At 41.3% G+C, this 23,118-nt stretch overlaps 1 protein-coding gene across 1 annotated transcript; it reads left to right on the top strand.

The window, feature by feature from the left end:
• The first annotated feature begins 6 nt into the window (after positions 1-6).
• On the top strand, positions 7-23,118 carry NLRC4 (NLR family CARD domain containing 4). Its single transcript, XM_021697709.1, is given in 9 exon segments — positions 7-67; positions 70-180; positions 183-290; positions 1,175-1,631; positions 1,633-2,558; positions 2,561-2,677; positions 2,680-3,162; positions 8,732-8,902; positions 22,829-23,118. Coding segments are annotated over 9 exon segments (2,724 nt in total).

The following is a 23,118-nucleotide window of genomic DNA, read 5'->3' as shown; positions in this document are numbered from 1 at the left end:
AAATAAATGTATCTATTTCCCCCCATCTCCTCAGTGTATTTCATAAAGGAGAATAGTCAAGTCCTCATTCAAGGATGGGAATGACTGTTGTAAAGCAAATTGTGGATGAGCTATTTGTGTGGAACGTTCTGAATCACAAAGAAGTAAACATCATTTACTATGAGAAGGTCAAGCAGGAGGCTGAGGGATCATTCCCCTGACTTTGAAGAAGGGTCCCGAATCCTATAACCTTTTTCTCAAATCCCTTGAAAAGTGGAACTATCCTCTGTTTCAGGATTTGAATGGACAAAGTATCAATTTTCTTGTGTTCTACAAATAGAATAAACCATGAAGAAAATCCATACTCCCCATGAGAGAGCCTCTGCTCTCCTCTCTCTTTATATCACTGGGTAGTTGGGTTTTGGTTCTGCAGAGGAAAAGCTCAGACACTCTCAGCAAAAACTCCCATTAGATTACTTGTCCTTGAAGCCAAATAAATCACTCCAGGGTCAGGGATTAATGATTTAGTATAGTCTCACTTCAAAATCAAACTGGATAATGAAGGCACTCAAGAAGTCGTGGTTCTTGACATTCTTTAGTCCAATGAGGAATTACTATTTTTAATAATATTATCACTAGGGGCGCCTGGGTGGCTCAGTCGTTAAGTGTCTGCCTTCGGCTCAGGTCATGATCCCAGGGTCCTGGGATCGAGCCCCATGTCCGGGGAGCCTGCTTCTCCCTCTCCTACTCCCCCTGCTTGTGTTCCCTCTCTTGCTGTCTCTCTCTGCCAAATAAATAAATAAAATCTTTTAAAAAATCATATTATCACTAAATAATAACTTATTTTGTTTCATGATAGACTTTAATCAAGGTTGAGGCTTGATCTGGGGAAGTTACCCCTAACCATCCCTCTCAGCCATATCCCTACTATTCTCACGCACTTTCCTAGCCCAACACAGGCTCCTCCCGTTTCCCTTCGGCTGCAACAAAGATCCTGTGGTGGAAAGGAGGAAACAGAAGGCAAAGGGGGAAGAGTAAATATTTGGAATCCTTTCTGCCAGCTCATACTGGGGAAGGAAAGTCAAGTCGCCAATGGGGAAGATCCTCAGCATAACTGCCTCTTAAAATCCTCCTGAACTCTACGTTCTGGGGAGACACAGAATCGGATCCTCTAACCTCACCTCTTCTCTTACAGGTCTTTTTTAGCAGATATCAAAAGAAGACCTAGATGATTTGTCTCAGGATCTAAAGGATTTATACCATATCCCATCTTTTCTGAACTTCTCTCCCCTGAGTGAAGATATTGATATTATTTTTAATTTGAAAAGCACCTTCACAGAACGTGTTCTATGGAGGAAGGACCATCACCATCACCGACTGGAGCAGCTGACCCTGAATGGTCCAGTAGACACTCTTGAGAGCCCCTGCATCATCAAAGGGGAACCGGGCAAAGGGAAGTCCGCTCCGCTACAGCAAATTGCCATGCTCTGGGCCTCGGGAGAGTGTGGGGCTCTGACCAAGTTCAAATTAGTCTTCTTTCTCCCTCTGAGCAAGGCCCAGGGTGGGCTCTTTGCCACTGTGTGTGATCAACTCGTGCATACACCTGACATGATCAGGAAGCAGACTTTCACGGCCATGCTGCTGAAGCTACGGCAGAGTTCTTTTTCTCCTTGATGGCTACAATGAATTCAGGGCCCAGAACTGCCCAGAGATCAAAGCCCTCATAAAGGAAAACCACCGCCTCAAGAATATGGAGGTTGTCACCACCACCTCTGAGTGCCTGAGGCACATCAGGCCGTTTGGTGCCCTGACTGCGGAGGTGGGGGATATGACAGAGGACAGTGCCCAGACTCTCATCTGGAAAGTGCTGATGAAGGAGCATGCTGAAGGCTTATTGCTCCAAATTCAGAAATCCAGGTGATTGAGGAATCTGATGAAGACCCCTCTCTTTGTGGTCATCACTTGTGTCATCCAGATGGGGGAAAGTGAGTTCTACTCTAACACACAAACAACACGGTTCCATACCTTCTACGATCTGCTGATACAGAAAAACAAGCACAGACTTAAAGGGGTGGCTGCAGGTGACTTCACTCAGAGCCTGGTCCACTGTGGAGACCTAGCTCTGGGGGGCATGTTCTCCCACAGGTTTGATTTCCAACTGGAAGACATGTCCCATGTGAATGAGGATACCCTACTGACAGCTGGACTCCTCTGTAAATACACAGCTCAACGGTTCCAGCCAAAGTATCAATTCTTTCATAACTCATCCCAGGAGTACATAGCAGGACGTAGGCTCAGCAATTTACTAAAGTCTCAAGGGCCAGAGGAGGTGATCAAGGGGAAGGGTCACTTGCAGAAAATGATTTTTGTTTCAGACATTACATCCAAGTATAGCAACCTGCTTCTGTACACGGGTGGATCAGCTATGGAAGCCACCAGGACTGTTTGGAAACACCTTGCAGGAGTGTATCAACATGGCAGCCTCCTCGGGCTCTCCAACACCAAGAAGCCTCTCTGGAGGCAAGAATCTATGCAAAATGTGAAAAACACCACTGTGCAAGAAACTCTGAAAGCCATAAACACCATTCCTTTACAGAGTGTGATGTTCATTTATTCCATGAGAGTATATCTGAGTCAGACCTGACTAAAGAATTTGAAGCTTTCTTTTGTGGTAAAAGCTTATATATCAACTCAGAGAACATCCTGATTACCTATTTGACTTCTTTGAACGCTTGCCTAATGGTGCCAGTGCTCTGGACTTCATTAAACTCGACTTCTATGGAGAAGCTACAGCCTCATGGGACAAGACCACAGAAGACACGAGCAGGCGTCGAGAAGAGTCCTCAGAAACCTACATTCCCAGCAGGGCCCTGTCTTTGTTCTTCAACTGGAAGCAAGAATTCAAGACTCTGGAGGTCATATTCTGGGACTTCAGCAAGTTGAATAAGCAAGATATCAGATATCTGGGAAAGATACTCAGCTCCGCTACAAGCCTCAGATTGTGCATGAAGAGGTGTGCTGGCGTGGCCAGAAGCTTTAGTTCCATCCTCAGCACCCATGAGAACATTCATTCTCTCACCATGGAAGCCAGTGCCCTCACCATAGAAGATGAGCAGCACATCACACCCATGACAAACCTGAAAAACTTGAGTATTCAAGACCTCCAGACTTCACGCCTGCCGGGTATTGTAAACATCAGCAGTTTAAGCTTATAATCAAGCCTGTTTGGGTTACCGTGGAAATATTAGATATCATACAGTTTTGCTTTAAATGTTCTAATGGTTTCAACCAGGTGTCAGGACTTGGAAGGGAGGCAGCAGGACTGAGAGAGAGGTCCATAAGGGGGGAAGGCTGCCATGTTGGGAGGCACCAGGGAGGATTCCCAGAGCTGAAGCTGTACAGTCTGACGGAATGGCACTATAGTTTCTATGGTTTTGTGTGTGGGGGGGTAGGTTAAGCTTGTCTTCACTGACCTCTCCCCCTTCTCAGCATCTCCATCTCTACCCAACACCCACTGCTTCCCTGCCAAAGGACAGCCCTGCCCGCTTCAAGTCTGAGAGGAAATCCAGCCTGTAAACTAATCACCTGAGGGAGCTAGTAGCTAATTGTGTTACTGGATTCTCATCCAGGAAACTGCAGAACATACCCAGCCCCACCCCACCCCACGTATCGTTCATTTTGAAAGAAGATTTTGGGAACAGATTTTGTCTAACATGAAATAATTTCAGATCTCAGACACATACTTGTGGGGCCAATCTTTCTGGGTAAAGGGGAGTTTTCCCTAAGTTCAAAATAGTATTAAAGGTGAATGTCTGTCTGCCTTACATGTGTCAACCAGCTTTACCAAGTAGATCAGGCCCACTGCCTGGGACAGGGGCTGCTTTGGTGTGAAGCTATGGGCTGGCAGGAGCCTTGTTCTTCTTGACTGTGATCCAAGATTACTTTTCATTCACAATAGATTTCCATCAGGCTCTGCCTCACTTTTCATCCTGTAGGGAAAATTTCATATCATTTAAAAAAATCTAGAATCTTTTGTACAGATAATTTTTGCAACCTTCTTAATGCAGGAATCCCTTCCATAAGATTCTGCATAGTCACCGCAACTTCATTAGACTACCTTCTATGTCAGGAAGCTCACCATTTCCTCTTGACGGCTATTCCTTTGATCTTGCAAATTGGTCACCTATGTGCTGAATTTGGCCTACATATTGTATAGAATTGTCTTTTCAATGTTTGCCAATATTTTGTCCTTAATTTTTAAAATTTATTTTTTGAGTAATATATTCACATGATCCAAATTATAAAACAATCTACAATGAAGTCTCCTTCCCTTTCCCATCCCCTAGTCACGATTCTTTTCCCTGGCGTTGGCAACATTTTGCAATTGGGAGATTGCAGTGTGAAACTACAGGTTACTCATTTCTCTTGATAATTGTAGGTCTGGCAACTGCATGCCCACATCTTCACTTGGTAACAATCAGCTAGAGCTTCTTGAGATGTTCCTATGTTCTGTGGACAAGATACATAATCTCCGTGTGGGCACAGCACCCACCTGTTCTACTTCGTGTAATAACACTATCTCCCTGGCCCTTGTTGACATTTGAGTTTGTAATCAGTGCTCATTCCTTCTTATAGCTAAACTCCAGTGCCCTGTCATTTCTACCCAAGGCTGGTTTCTGTTTCTGCCCTCCACATATCTTCAGAATCTTCCTAGTTCATCCCTTTCTTTGCTGAATAGTGTTGCATTATATGGTTGTGCCACAGTTTATCTCATCACCTCTGAAAGACATGTAGGTTATTTCCAGCTTGGGTGATTATAAATAGAGCTTCTATAAATGTTCGTATGCAAGGTTTTGTGTGAAAACAAGTTTTCCTTTTTTCTTAGAGAGAGAGTGCACCTGCCCTCTGGGGGTGGGAGGGAGGGGCAAAAAGGGAGGGAGAGGGAAACAGAGAATCTTAGGCAGGCTTCATACTTAGCAGGGAGCCCCACGAGGGGCTCCATCTCATGGCCCTGAGATCATGACCTGAGATCGATCATAACCTGAGCTGAAATCAGGAGTTGAACACTTAACTGACTGAGCCACCCAGGCACCCCTGAAAATAAGCTTTGAATTCACTTAGGTAAATATCCAGGAGTGGGATTGCTAAGCCATAGGACAAGTGTTTGTTTAACTTCTTAAGAAACTTCCAAGCTATTTTCCAGTTTGTATAATTTTACATTCCAATAGCTATATATGAGAGGTTTAGCTGCTCTGCATTCTCACTAGCACTTAATATCCTTTGTGGTTTTTTTTAATTCTACAATTGCCCTACAATAAGAAAAAAATAAAACAGACAACACCAGGTGCTGATGAGGATATGGAACAACTGGAACTCTGGATGTAGTGTTATTTCATCATACTTAGCTGATAAGAACTTGAAAACTTTTCATGGGTTTGTTTGCCAACTATATACCTCTTTGGCAAAGTGTTTAAGTTTTCACCCATTTTTTAATTGGGCAATTTATCTTCTTAGTGTTGAGTTTTGAGTGGTCTTTAAATATTTTGGATACAGTTCCTTTGTCAGATAAGTGATTTGAAAATATTTTCTCCTGGGGCGCCTGGGTGGCTCAGTCAGTTAAGCATCTGCCTTGGGCTCAGGTCATTGATCCTAGAGTCCCAGGATCGAGCCCTGTGTGGGGCTCCCTGCTCAGTAGGGAGTCTGCTTCTCCCGCTGTCCCTCACCCCTCTCATGTTCTCACTCTGTCTCTCTCTCAAATAAATAAATAAAATCTTAACGACAACTGAGCCACCCAGGTGCCCCAATAAATAAAATCTTAAAAAAGAAAAAAGAAAATATTTTCTCCTAATCTGTAGCTAGTCTTTTCACTCTCCTAATGGTATCTTTCATAGAACAAAAATTTTAGATTTAGTTGCAGGACGTTTTTGCTTGTATGAATCAAAATTTTGGTGTGATTTCTAAGAATTTTTCGCTTAACCCCAGGTGATGAAGATTTCCTCCTATCTTTTCTTCTTAAAGTTTTACATTTTATTTACTTATTTTTAAAGATTTTATTTATTTATTTGACAGAGAGGGACACAGCAAGAGAGAGAACACAAGCAGGGGGAGTGGAAGAGGGAGAAGCAGACTCCCCGCTGAGCAGGGAGCCCGACGCGGGACTTGATCCCAGGACCCTGGGACCATGACCTGAGCCGAAGGCAGATGCTTAACCACTGAGCCACCCAGTCGCCCCAGTTTTACATTTTACATTTAGATTTATGATCCATTTGAGTTAACATTTATATAAAATATGATGTTTAGATCAAGGTTCATTTTTCTTGCATACGGATATCCAGGTGTTCTATTTATTGAAATGACTGTTCTTGGGGCACCTGGGTGGCTCAGTCATTAAGCATCTGCCTTTGGCTCAGGTCATGGTCCCAGGGTCCTGGGATCGAGCCCCGCATCAGGCTCCCTGCTCAGCGGGAAGCCTGCTTCTCCCTCTTCCACTCCCCCTGCTTGTGTTCCCTCTCTCACTGTGTCTCTCTTTGTCAAATAAATAAATAAAATCTTTTAAAAAAAAATGACTATTCTTTCATGTTTGAATTGCCTTTGTACTTTTGTCCAAAATCATTTGGCTGTAATTATGTGGGTGTATTTCTGGACTCTAGGCTCTTATTGATTGATCATCTGCCAACACCCTTATCTATCCTTTGGTAATGTCATATTGTCTTAGTAACTGTAGTTTTATATTCAGTCATAAAATTGAGTAGTGTTGTTTCTCCAACTTTATTCTTTTTCAAAATTGTTTTTTTATATTCTAGTTCCTTTGTCTTTCACATTGTTTATATTATCAAAAACTCTACCTGGGATCTTGGTTAGAATTACATTAAATCTATAGACCAATTTAGGGAGAATTGACATCTTTATTTTGTTGAATCTTTCAATCCATGAGCATGGTTTGTCTTAAATTTAGATTTCCTTTTATTTCTTTTATCATCATTTTGTAGTTTTCATCATGTTGATCCTGTATATGTTTTATCAGATTTATATCTAACTTTTTCATTCTTTTGGAGCTATTGTAAATAGAATTCTAAAAAATTGGTTTCCATTCATTTATTGCTATTATATAGAAATGCAATTGATTTTTGTCTGTTGATCTTATACTCTACACCTTTGCTATACTCACTTCATGCCATCTCCAAAAAGAACAGGTTTATTTCTTCCTTTCCAATTTGTATTTATTTTATTTTCTTGCCTTATTGCACTGATTATGACTTGCAGTAGAGTGTTGCATAGGAGGGGTGAGAGTGAACATCCTCCCTTGTTCCGGAACAAAGCATTTAGACTTTCACCACTAAATACGATGTCAACCCTAGTTTTTTTGTAGATGGCTTTTATCAGGTTGAGGGAGTTCCCTTCTATTCCTAGGTTGCTAAGAATTCTTATTATGGATGAATGTCAGATGATTTCAATGTTTTTTTCTGCTTCAATATATCTGATCATGCAGTTTTTCTTAGTCTGTTAATATAGTGAATTATATGGATTGATTGTCAAATACTGAAACAGCTCTGCATTCCCTGTAGGAAGCCCACTTGGTGGTAGTATAACATTCTTTTTATATATGGCTGGAATCCTTAGTAATATTTTGTTGAGGACTTTTGCTTCTATGTTCATGAGTGGTATATTGGTCTGAAGTTTTGTTTTATTCTCTTGGTCTGGGTTTTGTAGCATTTAATGATAACATCATGAAAAAGCTGGGAAGTGTTCTCTTCACTTCTATTTTCTGGAAGTGATTTTGTAGAACTGGTATTATTTCTTCTTTGAATGTTTGGTAGGATTTGCAAGTTAAATTATCTGTGCCTGCAGATTTCTTTTTTGAAAAATTTTAAGCCATAAATTCAATTTCCTTTAAGCACTGTGTTAGCTGCAGATTTTGATATATTTTATTTTTATTTCTATATTTTTCAAAATACTGTCTAGTTTTCCTTAATTCATGCTTATTTAGAAGTCTACCGTTAAATTTCCGAGTGTTTGGAGATTTCCTTGTTATCTTTGTTATTATTATTTTTTTTTCTTTTTTTTTAAAGATTTTATTTATTTGACAGAGAGATAGAGAGAGCACAAGCAGGGGGAGCAGCAGGCAGAGGGAGAGGGAGAAGCAGGCTCCCTGCTGAACAGAGAGTCCGATGCGGGGCTCGATCCCAGGACCCTGGGATCACGACCTGAGCCGAAGGCAGACGCTTAACGACTGAGCCACCCAGGCGCCCCTGTTATTATTTTCTAGTCCAATTCCACTATATTTGGAGAACATGCTTTTAGCTAAAGAAGACAGCCATCTCTGACCAAAAAAACAAAAACAAAACATTCTCGTGTCCCCATGCTGCCCCTGTGAATTCAGCCTGTATTCCTCCTAAGATTTTTGAGATTAAAGGGAGAGTGCTCATTTAGAAGACTTCATCCTACGAAAAGAAGTTATGGCAAGGTATACATTGATACCCATTAAAATACTACACATTTATTATACTTTTTCTCACACTGCTGAGAGAATGACCTTCACATAGGTGACCTTTGTATGGTCCAGGAGATGGGAGAGGGAGTTGAAAGAAGAACAACTCTCTTTGGCTTTTTATAATTCAAGGTCTCTACAGAAAGAGCATGGCAAGATCTCTGTGCAATTGTTCTTTGTCTTCTTTTCTGTCCATTAATCTATGTTTAAATCAAATTAACTTGATGTTAATCCTAATGTAATTTCCCTTCCAACTTTTTGCAGCTGAAGGCCTGACAAACCTGAAGAAGATGAGTTTACTTCATATGACCCACTTGTCTGACATTGGGAAGGGATTGAATTACATAGTAAAGTCTCTGTCAGCTGAACCCTGTGACCTTGAAGAAATCCAATTAGTCTCCTGCTGCCTGTTGGCAAATGCCATGAAAACCCTAGGTAACTGTTGCCTGCATTAACTGAATGAGCACAGTGTAAGAGAACATATTATACTTTCGTGCTAACGCATGCTAAGTCTCTCAAAATGAAATTTAATTTTTAGGGAAACTGGAAAAGATAATAAAGACTTCCAGGTAGTATCTAGCCTGTTTTTAATGATCTTCCCCATGACTGAAATGAAAATTTATTATAAAATGGAGAATTAGGAGAAAATTTCAGAATAATTGAAGATATTATAATTTTAAGAGACGGTGAAGAGAAAGAAAACAAGAAATAGATGCTTGAAACTTGACACATGTTCTGTTATATAATAACTGCCTAATAAATATTTGGATGACTGGATAAATAAATGATTGAGAAGCAGAGAAAGAAGAATTTCCTTAAATGTTCTCAGGCCATCCAGTTCTTACCCATTGCCCTGTTAAGATGGAGTTAGTGTGTATTAACATAAGAGTTGAGTCTTTTGAATTCCCAGAGGGTGTGCATACCAAGTACTGAGAAACCACTGCATGTATCTAGATAAACTGGGTATGTTCAATTCATGTTTTTTAAATTTAGATTTTGAGGAAAAGATGGTCTTGCCCTCTAAAAAACAGGATCTTAAACTTCTGGAATTCTGTAAAGATTACTAAGGAAATCATTTGTATGCTAATATAACCCCAAAGCTAGAGAAACCCATCATTAGAAGAAGCTGTCTAGCCTCCACTAGGAACACAAGGATAAGTACATGCCTTCCCTACCTGACCCTGGGGAGAGACAGATTTAGAACACAGGGAGCAACCTCTTGACCTCGGCCACAGCAACTTCTTGCTAGACACCTCTCCAAAGGCAAGGGAAACAAAGGCGAAAATGAACTATTGGGACTTCATCAAGATAAAAGCTTTTGCACAGCAAAGGAAATAGTCGTCAAAACCAAAAGACAACTGACAGAATGGGAGAAGATATTTGCAAATGACATATCAGATAAAGGGCTAGTATCCAAAATCTATAAAGAACTTATCAAACTCAATACCCAAAGAACAAATAATCCAATCAAGAAATGGGCAGAAGACATGAACAGACATTTCTCCAAAGAAGACATCCAAATGGCCAACAGACACATGAAAAAAGTGCTCAACATCACTCAGCATTAGGGAAATACAAATCAAAACTACAGTGAGATACCACCTCACACCAATCAGAATGGCTAAAATTCACAAATCAGGACACAACAGATGCTGGCGAGGATGGGAGAAAGGGAAACCCTCCTACACTGCTGGTGGGAATGCACGCTCGTGCAGCCAGTCTGGAAAACAGTATAGAGATTCCTCAAAAAGTTGAAAATAGGAGCAACCCTAAGACCCAGCAATTGTACTACTGGGTATTTACCCCAAAGATACAAATGTAGTGATCCAAAGGGGCACCTGCACCCCAATGTTTATAGCAGCAATGTCCACAATAGCCAAACTGTGGAAAGAGCCCAGATGTCCATCAACAGATGAATGGATAAAAAAGATGTGGTACACACACACACACACACACACACACACACACAGGAATACTACACAGCCATCAAAAAGATGAAATCTTGCCATTTGCAATGACGTGGATGGAACTAGAGGGTATTATGCTTAGCGAAATATGTCAATCAGAGAAAGACAATTATCATATGATCTCACTGATATGGGCGCCTGGGTGGCTCAGTCAGTTAAGCGTCTGCCTTCAGCTCAGGTCATGATCTCAGGGTCCTGGGATCGAGCCCCACATCAGGCTCCCTGCTCTGCAGGAAGCCTGCTTCTCCCTCCCCCACTCCCCCTGCTTGTGTTCCCTCTCTCGCTGTGTCTCTCTCTGTCAAATAAATAAATAAAATCTTTAAAAAAAAAAAGAGACTTGAGGGGCGCCTGGGTGGCTCAGTCGTTAAGCGTCTGCCTTCGGCTCAGGTCATGATCCCAGGGTCCTGGGATCGAGCCCCACATCAGGCTCCCTGCTCCTCAGGGAAGCCTGCTTCTCCCTCTTCTACTCCCTCTGCTTGTGTTCCCTTTCTCGCTGTGTCTCTGTCTGTCAAATAAATAAATAAAATCTTTAAAAAAAAAAAAAGAGACTTGATCATAGGAAACAAACTGAGGGTTGCTGGATGGGAGGGGGGTGAAGGGATGGGGTAACTGGGTGATGGACATTGGGGAGGGTATGTGTTGTAATGAGCACTGGGTATTATATAAGACTGATGAATCACAGACCTGTACCCCTGAAACCAACAATACATTATATGTTAATTAATTGAATTTAAATTTTAAAAAAGAAAGAAAAAATAAAATAATATAAAATAAAATACTGGCCTGCCTTCAGGTATTTAAGCATTCCATCTGTAGTATTAAAGGAAAAACATTCCCATCACCTGACAAGGTATGTTAGGAATTGCTCTTGCTAACCTTAACTGTTTGAAATTCTGCAATGCCTCTCCAATTTTGGGAAATGTTTTTTTTTTTTTTTTAAGATTTTATTTATTTATTTGACAGAGAGAGAGATAGCGAGAGCCATAACTTCTTTTCGTAGGATGAAGTCTTCTAAATGAGCACTCTCCCTTTAATCTCAAAAATCTTAGGAGGAATACAGGCTGAATTCACAGGGGTGGCATGGGGACACGAGAATGTTTTGTTTTTGTTTTTTTGGTCAGAGATGGCTGTCTTCTTTAGCTAAAAGCATGTTCTCCAAATATAGTGGAATTGGACTAGAAAATAATAACAAGCATGGGGAGTGGGAGAGGGAGAAGCAGGCTTCCTGCCTAGCAGGGAGCCTGATGTGGGACTCGATCCCAGGACCCTGGGATCATGACCTGAGCCGAAGGCAGACGCTTAACGACTGAGCCACCCAGGCACCCTTGGGAAATGTTTTTAAGGACTACCTCTTAGGTATTCAAAACCTGTAAAAGTAAGTGCAACTTTATCTAAATGGGATCACTGAATATCTTTAAGCAACTGTGAAATAATCTTGGAACAAAGAGAGATCTATAAATGACGGAAGATTCCATCAGCCTCGGGCAGTTGATGGGGGATCTTCATGCTACCTGTATTAGTCATCGATTTCTATAGAACAGATTACCCCCCACCCCCAAATAGTGGCTTAAAATAACTGCAAATATTATCTCACAATTTCTGTGGGTGAGGAATGTGGGAACTAGGTGGTTCTGGCTTAGGCTCTGTCATGAGGTTGCAGTCCAGATGTTGGATGGGACTGCTGGAGGATCTGCTTTCAAGGCAGCTCCTCAGTGGGTTGGCAGGTTAATGCTGGCTGTTGGCTGAAGGCCTCAGTTTCTCATCCCTGGACCTCTCCATAGGCTGCTTGAATGTCCTCGCAATATGGCAGCTCACTTCGCTCAGAGCAAGAGATCTAAGAGAGAACCACTTGGAAGCTGCAATGTCTTTTATTTTTATTTTTTTATTTTTTTTAAAGATTTTTATTTATTTGACAGAGAGATAGAGCCAGAGAGCACAAGTGGAGGGAATGGCAGAGGGAGAAGGAGAAGCAGGCTCCCGACTGAGCAGGGAGCCTGATGTGCTGCAGTGCTCAACCCCAGGACCCCAGGATCATGACCTGAGCCGAAGGCAGACACTTAAACATCTGAGCCACCCAGGTGCCTCTGCAACGTCTTTTAGAACCTAGCCTTGGAGGGTCATTTCTGCTTCCTCCTACTGGTTACCCAGGTCAGCCCTATCCACTGTTGGGGGGTGGGGTGGGGGATACAATACATGGGAGTATATACTAGGAGGTGCGGATCATTGGTGCCATCTTGAAGGGTGACTAACATATTTTCTAAGGCAAAGGATTGGTGAAAACAGCTTTGACTTCATTTCCCTCACAGATTGTCTAGAATATATATATTTTTAAAGATTTTTATTTATTTATTTGACAGAGAGAGAGACAGAGAGAGAGGGAACACAAGCAGGGGGAGAGGGAGAGGGAGAAGAAGGCTTCCGGCAGAGCAGGGAGCCTGATGCAGGGCTCGATCCCAGGACCCTGGGACCATGGCCAGAATCAAAGGCAGACGCTTAACAACTGAGCCACCCGGGCACCCCTCTCTAGAATATATTTGTAGTATACATATCATGAAACTTAAAATTTTAACCAATTTTAACTGTACAGTTCTGTGGTATTAAGTACATTCACGTTCTTGAACAACCACCATCACCATCCACCTCCAGAACTTATCTTCCTTGACTGAAAGTCTGTACCCATTAAAAACTAGCTCCCCACCTACTTCTCTAAAACCTTTTCTCTGAGACATGTATATGTCTCTAAGTGCTTAGGCTGCTGAAGGGTTTTTGCCTTCCCTAATAGTGCTTCAAGTTCTGGATCTTTTCTTTAATTCCTAACTCCACCTCCATCTCCTTTACCCACACCCTTAACCCATCAAATCATATAATTCTGAGTGTCATTCTTACAGGTCCCTCCTCTATTCTGGGTGATATTGGAAGCAGGTGGCTTCTGTGAGAGGCTAATTAGTTAGCTAATAAATAATCCCTGTCAGGTAACTTCATACCTTAAACGAGTTGGAAAGGGTGTGTCTTTTCAATGAGGCCACCAGAGAGTGTGTAGAATTAGAATCAGATGTTGGGGAGACATTTTTTAAGGTAGAGGCCTTTTAGCATCTTTCAAATCTTTAAGTAGGTAGCTGTCTGATTTGCCCACTTCTCAGGCTGGCCAGTGAGAGCAGAGAAGGAGATGGGATATTTAATGAAGTAAGACCTGAGCTAGGCAGTAATTTGCCATTTGACTTGAGTTGCCTAGTGCCTTTTTTTTTTTTTAAGATTTTATTTATTTGAGAGAGATCATAAGCAGGGGAGAAGGGTAGAGGGAGAAGCAGGCTCCTCGCTCAGCAGGGAGCCTGACGTGGGGCTCGATCCCAGAACCCCGGGATCATGACCTGAGCCGAAGGCAGACGCTTAACCGACTGAGCCACCCAGGCGCCCCTTGAGTTGCCTAGTGCCTTATAGCCTCTACACGTAAATGAGAAAAATAAGCATAAGAGAAGGGAGCTGACTCTTGGAAATTTAGCTGTAACAATGTACCTTCCAATGCAAGTAAAAAAGATATTACAAAATGAACAACTCAATAGGAGTAACTACTTTATTCTCAAAGTGTTTTTAAGAAGAATTTATGGAATAATCATTACATCCCTAATAAAAGATAACATTATCCCTGTTTTATAAAGCAGCAGATATGTAAGGTTGTCGTAGTAAAGCAGCGAAAGGGTTGGAGACAGAAGAGGAGGAGTTGATGACATGGGGAGAGAGTGTAGATGTTGGCACTGCCCCCTCCAGCTGTTCCTCCACCTGGAAGAGGTATAAAAAGCAGTCTACTTGTGCTTAAGTGATGAGAGCTGATGAGTGAGATCCAAACGTTCTCTGCCTTATTCTCTACCAGGTGATGAGACTGCTCTCTAGAGTCTCCATCTTTATAAGTGGTCCAGTGCACTGGTTTTGGAGTCAGACCTGCCCACCCTTTCCACTTGATAGATGGATGACCTGAGCAACTTAAAATCTCTGAGCCTCAGTCTGCTCATCTGTCAAATGAGAGTCACTATAATACCAACCATATGAGCAGTTACTGTGCTAATCAGTAATTAAACTAATGCATATAAAGTAAGAAGTTCAACATTGACCTAATGTATGTGCTCAATGAATGGTACCTTTGTTTTCCTCTGTGGGTTTCCAAGGGAACCAGATAATAAATTTATCTTCCTTTTGAAAAAAAGCTTCCTCAGCTTACAAAATAAGTAAAATTTCTAAAAATAAAACCAGCTCACTTCGTGTATAAGACCCTTCACAACGGATCCTCAACTTACCTTCCTTTCCACCTTCATCTTCTGCCATGCCTCTCTCCCTACATGAGGTTCCACCTCATGGACTTCTTGCCGTTTCCCAAAAATGCCTTTGTATGTGCACTTCCTCTAGAATGTCCTTTACCTTCTCTTACAGTCCCTTTAAGACCTAACTTAAATATCTCCTCCAGGTCACATATTCTCCATATGTTCTCTCCTCTGTACCCCCATATGTAACTTAGATGTCTGCTTTAAGCCTCTCGTCTAGGGTGCTTTAAACTTTTTTTGACTCTGACCCTCAGTTAAAAATACATTTTATCTCATGATTTAACATTAACACATACATACACATTAAAAAATTTCACAGAAAGTATCTTATGCTATGTGTGACACAATCTGTTATTTTCTATTCTTTCTGTCCTATTTCACTTAAAACAGATGCTGATTGCAATCCATTAAATTTGTTTCATGTTCCTCTAAATGAGGGGATACCCTGCAGCTTAGAAAAAACACTACTCTAATCCACATCCTGCCCAGGATGTCAGCCTAGATCCAGGGCTTGTTTCCATGGTCACTTCTGGGTTTGACTCTCTGCTCCCATGTTCTGGATTTGGGTCTCCTTGCCTTCTGCAGTGGTTCCTTTCCCTCTCTTCCAAGTGATTTGGACGGGGAGAACAGTCACTTGTCAATTTTTACAAGAAGGCCCCGTATAATTGTGGATATAGCAAGCATACCGAGTGCTTGTGGGTAATAGTGAAGGATAATTGTGATAGTTCTGAGCAGCAGATTAGTAAAAGGGAATATTGGCACTTCCATGCTCTCGAAGAGAAGCTGAACCGTTTTTGCCAGTTTAGGCTGCAGCTGCCCATCAGTCGCCTTGCCCTCTCCATCTCCGTCTCTTATAGTCCTCTATGACACTCTCACGGTCCCCAGTACCACGAGCCAATGTAGGGCATTGACATTCAATGATGGACATGTGTGATAGACGCCACAGTGAATTGAAGAAAGGGTAATGAGAGACAGATTCTCTAATTAAAGAAAGACTACCTGATGAGATGCAGGGAGAAAATGAGATGTGGATGTGAGGTGTGAAATTAGATACAGTAGTTGGGATATACTTTCCAGGTGAAAGTAACCCTGGGTTGTCCTTAAATTTCCACTTTTTCTGTGCCCATACTCAGGATACTGGGGAACATCACACAATTTGGCAGGTAGGTATGCTACACATTCATAGTGACAAATTTCTACAAAAATATTTAGAACTGAATGGTAAGAAAATGCTATGTACCAAAATTTGTGGCATGCAGCCAAAGCAGGGCTTGAATAAAATTCTCATAGCCTGAAGTATTTATATTAGAGAAGCCTGAAGATTAATAAGTTTCTAATTTAAGAAGCCAGAAAAACATCAGAGTAAACCCCAGGATAGTCAATGACACAGAAAATAAAAATACACTAAACAAGAGTAATAAAGCTTGAAGTTGGTTCTTTAAAAAGAGTAATAAGATAAATAAGAGCCAAGGAAGACTGGGATACTTGGCTGGCTCAGTCTGTAGAGCATGTGATTCTTGACCTTGGGGTAGTGAGTTGAAGTCACACGTAGAGCTTTCTTTAAAAAAAAAGTCAAGCAAGACTGCTCAAGAAAAGATAGAGTGACATAAATAATTTCATTAGTCAAAATGGAGACAGGCACATGAATGTCTGTAGTAGCTTTATTCATTATCACCAAAACCTGGAAGCAATGGAGGTGTCCTTCAATAGGTGAATGGATAAACTAACTGTGGTACAGCCATAAATAGTATTCAGTGGTAAAAAGAAATGAGCTATGAAGCCATGAAAAGCCATAGAAGAAACTTAAATACATATTGCTAAGTGAAAGAAGCAAGTCTGAAAAGGTGACATAATGTCTGAATCCAATTATATGACATTTTGGAAAAGGTAAAACTGTTGAGACAGTAAAAAGTTCAGTGACTGTACCCAAAGAAAACAAAAACACTAATTTGGACAGATAAATGCACCTCTATGTCTATTCCAGCATTATTTACAATAGCCAAGATATGGAAGCAACCTAAGTGTCTACTGATAGATGAATGAATAAAGATGTGGTGTATATATACACAGTAGAATATTACTTGGCTATAAAAAAGAATGACATCTTGCCATTTGCAGTATGCTAACTGAAATAAGTGAGAAAGACAAATACTGTATGATCGAAAATCTGAAAAATAAAACAAATGAACAAACAACAACAAAAATAGAAACACGATCATAAATATAGAGAACGGGTGGTTCTTACGAGAGGGGAGGAGGGTGGGAGGATGGGTGAAACGGGTGACGGGGATTTAGAGGAACAAACTTCCAGTTATAAAATAAGTCAGTCATGGGGATGAAAAGTACAGCATAGGGAATACAGTCAGTTACAGGTGACAAACAGTAACCACTCTCACTCTCATCACGATGAACACTGCATAATGTATATAGTTGTCAAATCACCATGTTGTACACCTGAAGCCAATATAATGTCAGCTATACTTCAATTTAGAAAAAAGCTCAGGAGCTCAGGAAGAGGGGAGGAAGGGTTGAACAGGTACAGTATAGGGTATTTTTTTAGGACAGTTCAAATATTCTGCGTGATACTGTAACTGTGCAGACATGACACTATTCATTTGTTGAACCCCACAGAACTTTATAGTGCAAAGAGTGAACCTTAGTGTATGTAAACAATCATTTAGGGGGCGCTGGGCTGGCTCAGTCGGAAGAGCATGCGACTCTTGATCTCAGGGTCATGAGTCTGAGGCTCACATTGGGTGTAGAGATTATAAAAAAATTTTCATTCCCACCTGTCATCCTCCAAAGAATAGAGAGGGGCTAGAAACTGAGTGAACAATTAATCATGCCTATGTGACGAAGCCTCCACAAAATCCCAACAGCACAGGGTTAAGGGAGATTCCAGGTTGGCAGACAAATCCACGCAGGGAGGGTGGCACACCCCAAACTCCATGGGGACAGACGCTCCTGTGCTCGGGATCCTCCCAGACCTCGCCCTAGGTAACTCTTCATCTGGCTGTTCATCTGTATTCTTCAATAAACTGGCAAATGTGTTTCCTGGAGTTCTGTAGCTGCTCTAGCAAATTAATCAAACCTGAGGAGGGACACATGGGAACCTCCAATTTGTAGCTTAATCAGACAGAAGTTGTGGATAACCCGGGGACCTGCCACTTGTGATTGGCACCTGAAGTGGGATAGAAGCAGTCTTGCAGGCCTGAGGCCTTAGCCTGTGGGATCGGACAAGATTTCCAGGTAGGCAGTGTTAGAATTGAGTTAACTTGTAGGACACACACCTGGTGTTGCACAGAATTGCACGGTGTGGGGAGTAACCTCCACACACCTGATGACCAGAAGTGTATGAAGTGTTCTGTATGCTCAGTAAGGGAGACACACGGGAGGGGAATGGGAGCTAGAATGAATGGAGTTTTTCTTTCTTTTTTTTTTTTTTAAAGATTTATTTATTCATTTGAGAGAGCGAGAATGAGAGAGAGTACATGAGAGGGGGGAGGGTCAGAGGAAGAAGCAGGCTCCTCGCTGAGCAGGGAGCCCGATGCGGGACTCGATCCCAGGACTCCAGGATCATGACCTGAGCCGAAGGCAGTTGCTCAACCAACTGAGCCACCCAGGCGCCCTGAATGGAGTTTTTCTTACACGTGTACATACACATATTCTTTGCTCTGTCAGCTGAGAGGGACTAGAAGCAATGACACCTTGGAAGAAATAAGCACTCACGATACCCAGATCTTGGATTCTAATACCATTCTCTAATAAAGGAAACCAGGGCATTTTGACAAAATGTCTAATTCTAGGACTAGGGCAGGAAATGTATAAGCCTAGAGCATCGTGTAGTGCCAGAAAAGTAAGGAAGAGCTCAAAACAAAGAAATAAAAGACACCCACAGTAATAGGGGGAAGTCAAAGTGACACAGAAACCAACTAAAAGAGCTCACAGTAAAGCTGAGCAACTGGAACAATAAAATAAAGTAGCATTGGATTATATCCCAAAGCATAAAATAAATATCCATGAATCCATACTGATATAAATAAATTATTGAATAAATGAATAAACGGGGGAGATAAATCTCCCATGCAAAGCTGCAAATAATTACGTAGATAACTTTGCCCACAAAAAGTGGAGCCTAACTCCGACTACCTAAGTGTAGACTGCACATAGTGACTTCCTCAGTGGTAGTATAGAAAGGGGAGAAGAGTAGCTTCACAGAGGATAAATGGAACACCACCACATCACAGCCAGGTGATCAAGGTCAACATTAGCAGCGATAGATCGTGTTGACAGTATGTACCCTGGACATATAAGGAAAATGATACTTTACACTTCTGTAATCTTCCTCTCACTACTGCAAAACCCCAATCTAATCATGAGAAAAACATCAGACAAGTCCTACAAAATACCTGACCAGTACTCCTCAAAACTGTCAAGGGAATCAAAAACAAGGAGAATCTGAGAAATTGTCACAAGACAAGAGGTTCTGTGAGGAACGTTAAGGAGACATGATGATTAAATGTAATGTGATATCTTGGATGGGATCCTGGAACAAAAAAGGGATACTGGTAAAAACTAAAGAAATCTCAATACACTATAGACTTAATAAGGTATTAATACTGGTTTATTAATTGCAATGAACATGCCATGCTAATGTAAGATGTTAATAATAGGAGAAGCTAAGTGTGGAGTGTATGGCAACTCTGTGTACTATGTTTGCAATTTTTCCTATAAATCCAAAACGGTCCTAAAAAAATAAAGTGTTTAAAACATCAAAGGCAAGGGTGCCTGGGTTGTGCAATTGGGTTAATCATCTGACTCTTGGTTTTGGCTCAGGTCATGATCTTAAATTAGGGATCTTAGGGATGGAGCCCTGCATCAGGCTCTGAGCTCAGCATGGAGTCTGCTTGAGACTCTCTCCTCCCTGCCTCTCCCACCTGCTCTCTCTCTCTAAAGTAAATAAATAAATCTTTTTACAAAAATCAAAGGCAAAAAAGGAGTCTTTTATAGATTAATCAGAAATTTAAAAGATATGGAAGTCCTTCAACTGTGATACCAACAAATTTGAAATAGACAAAGAAGACATGTTTTTAGAAAAATGTCATTTCCCAAACTGATTCAAGAATTAGGAGAAAACCGGGGCACCTGGATGGCTCAGTCAATTACGCGTCTGCCTTCGGCTCAGGTCATGATCTCAGGGTCCTGGGATGGAGCCCTGCTTTGGGCTCCCTGTTCAGTGGGGAGTCTGCTTCTCTCCCTTTCTCTCTGCTCCTCCCCCTGTTCATGCTCTCTCTCTCTAAAAAAAAAAAAAAAAAATTAAGGGGCACCTAAGTGGCTCAGTCATTAAGCGTCTGCCTTCGGCTCAGGTCATGATCCCAGGATCCTGGGATCGAGCCCCGCATCGGGCTCCCTGCTCGGCGGGAGGCCTGCTTCTCCCTCTCCCGCTCCCCCTGCTTGTGTTCCCTCTTTCGCTGTGTCTCTCTCTGTTAAATAAATAAATAAATAATCTTAAAAAAATTTTTTTAAAAATGCATCAAAGATATAAACATTAACAGCTGAAACTATAAAAATTTTTGAAGAAAATCTAGGAGTAACTCTTCATGACTTCAGGTTAGGCAAAATCTTAGATATGACAAGCAAACACAAATAAGAAATAAGTTGGACTTCATCAAGATTACAAACTGCTGTACTTTAAAGGGCATCATCAAGAAAGTGAAAAAAGAACCCAGAGAATGGCAGAACAACTTTACATTATGGCAAGTCATGTATCTGATAAAAGACTACTGTCTAGAATAAAGAACTCTTACAACTCACTGATATAAAGATAAATAATTCAATTTTTTAAACAGGCAAAGGATCTGGATATTTCTCCAGAGAATATATATAAACCATAAGACTCTTAATCATAGGAAACAAACTGAGGGTTGCTGGAGGGGGTGGGGGGATGGGGTAACAGGGTGATGGACATTAAGGAGGGCACGTGATGTAATGAGCACTGGGTGTTATATAAGACTGATGAATCACTGAACTCTACCTCTGAAACTAATAATATATTATATGTTAATTAATTGAATTTAAATAAAAAATAAAAATAAAAATCACCTGCAAATATATATATTTATTTATATATATACTTATGTAAATATATAAACCGTCAATAAGCCAGAAAGGATGCTCAAAATCATTAGCTATCAGGGAAATGCAAATCAAAGCCATGATGAAACCCCTCTTCCCAACCACTAGGGATGTTTATAATAAAAAGGACAGATAATAACAAGTGTTAACAAGGGCTTGGACAAATTAGAACCCTCATATCCTGGTGGTTGGAGTATAAAATAATGCAGCGCTTAAAAAAAGATTGCAGCTTTAAATTCTTTGTTAAATTCCTTTGAGGTGGTAAAACCTGCTGCTAATAGAGCAAGAGAAAAGCTGCCCTTTAGGGAAGGAGTCTTTTTTTTTTTTAAGACTTTTTATTTGTTTATTTGGGAGAAAGACAGAGATAGCGAGAGAGAGCACAAGCAGGGAGGAGAGGGAGAAGCAGGCTCCCCACTGAGCAGGGAGCCTGATGCAGGACTCGATCCCAGGGCCCTGAGATCATGACCCAAGCCAAAGGCAGATGCCCAACCAACTGAGCCACCCAGGTGCCCCATGAAGGAGTCTTACATAGAGACTGGAGAAGTGGCTGAGTGCATGCAATGCTAGGAAGCACATGGAAAAGAGGCGGAAGCTGAAAGGATATGAACATGAGGTCCGAGAGAGCAGGGAGAAAGCTGCTTACAAGGAATAAAGATAGGCTCCTTATGGGAAGGAGGAAGAGACGAGAAAGTGAGGCCCTAGGTATGAGTTAGGCTGGGCACAGGCTTAAGCTGGTATAACAGGAGACCCCCCCCATACCATACAGAAAACAGAACTTTATTTCCCTCTTCTGTAACAGTCCAGAAATGAGCAGTCCAAGCAGGTGGGTGTTGTTCTGTGCAAGCTTTCACACCCAGAAACCTACTTTTTGGACCCTTCCATTCCTTAGGCTATTGTCTTGGACTTCATGGCTAGGATATCCACCTTCCCTTTGCAGGAGTGCCCTATTCTGTAAGGAATGGAGTTCCATTAGGGAGCATTAAAAAAAAGACAACCCCCAAAACCCAAGTCTTGAGATACTGAAAGAGTCTCACGTACTCAAGTTTACAGTTAGGAACATTCCATACCCAAGAAACAATAGTGTTTGCTTCTCAAGAAGAGGAAATGAGGGGCGCCTGGGTGGCTCAGTCATTAAGCATCTGCCTTTGGCTCAGGTCATGATCCCAGGATCCTGGGATTGAGCCCTGCATCGGGCTCCCTGCTCAGCGGGGGGCCTGCTTCTCCCTCTCCCACTCCTCCCTGCTTGTGCTCTCTCTCTCTCGCTATGTCTCTGTCTGTCAAATAAATAAATAAAAATCTTAAAAAAAAAAAAATTAAAAAAAAAAAAAAAGAGGAAATGACTGGGGCACCTGGGTGGCTCAGTCGTTGGGCGTCTGCCTTTGGCTCAGGTCATGATCCCAGTGTCCTGGGATTGAGCCCCGCATCGGGCTCCCTGCCCAGCGGGGAGTCTGCTTCTCCCTCTCCCACTCCCCCTGCTTGTGTTCCCTCTCTTGCTGTGTCTCTCTCTGTCAAATAAATAAATAAAATCTTTAAAAAGAAAAAAAGAAGAGGAAATGACCTAAGCTTGATCAAGTCTGACTCTAGTTTTGAAAAACCGTGACAAATATTTAATAGCATCTCTTACACCTCAATTTTAAAGCAATCTTCCATTTCCTGGAAGAATCAGGAAAAGTGAAAAAATACAGTATTCATTTGTATTGGGTTTGCTATACTGCTACTAATTACTATCAGACTGCCTTACACTTATACACACAAATATATATGCCTTACAGTTATATACACAAAATATAACTTGTAAAAATAAGGGAGCAGATTCACAATCATTGCCCTACCTATAGAGAATTCTAATTTCTTTCTGAAGCAAAGCACTGGTCCAAACATAGGCATTTCTCTTAAAAAACTGTTTCACTTCCAACTCACATACTTACTTCTATTTTTTCACCCAGGTGCATTTTTTTAAAAGAACCCTCTAAAAAACTTCCAGCAGTTGAATTTGGTGGGAAATTGTGTGAGCAGTGACTGATGGCTTGCCTTCATGAATGTATTTCAGAATCTTAAGCAATTAGGTTTTTTTGACTTCAGTACTACAAGATTTTTGCCTGATGCAGCATTTGTCAGGAAAATTAGCCATGTGTTATCAAAGTTAACTTTTGTGCAAGAAGCTAGGCTTGTTGGGTGGCAGTTTGATGATGATGATATTAGTGTTATTAAAGGTGCTTTTAAACTAGTAACTTAA

This window comes from Neomonachus schauinslandi, chromosome 10, assembly GCF_002201575.2.
Source record: "Neomonachus schauinslandi chromosome 10, ASM220157v2, whole genome shotgun sequence".
In the NCBI taxonomy this organism is placed as follows: Eukaryota; Metazoa; Chordata; class Mammalia; order Carnivora; family Phocidae; genus Neomonachus; species Neomonachus schauinslandi.
This window is presented reverse-complemented; position numbering and strand designations above follow the sequence as displayed.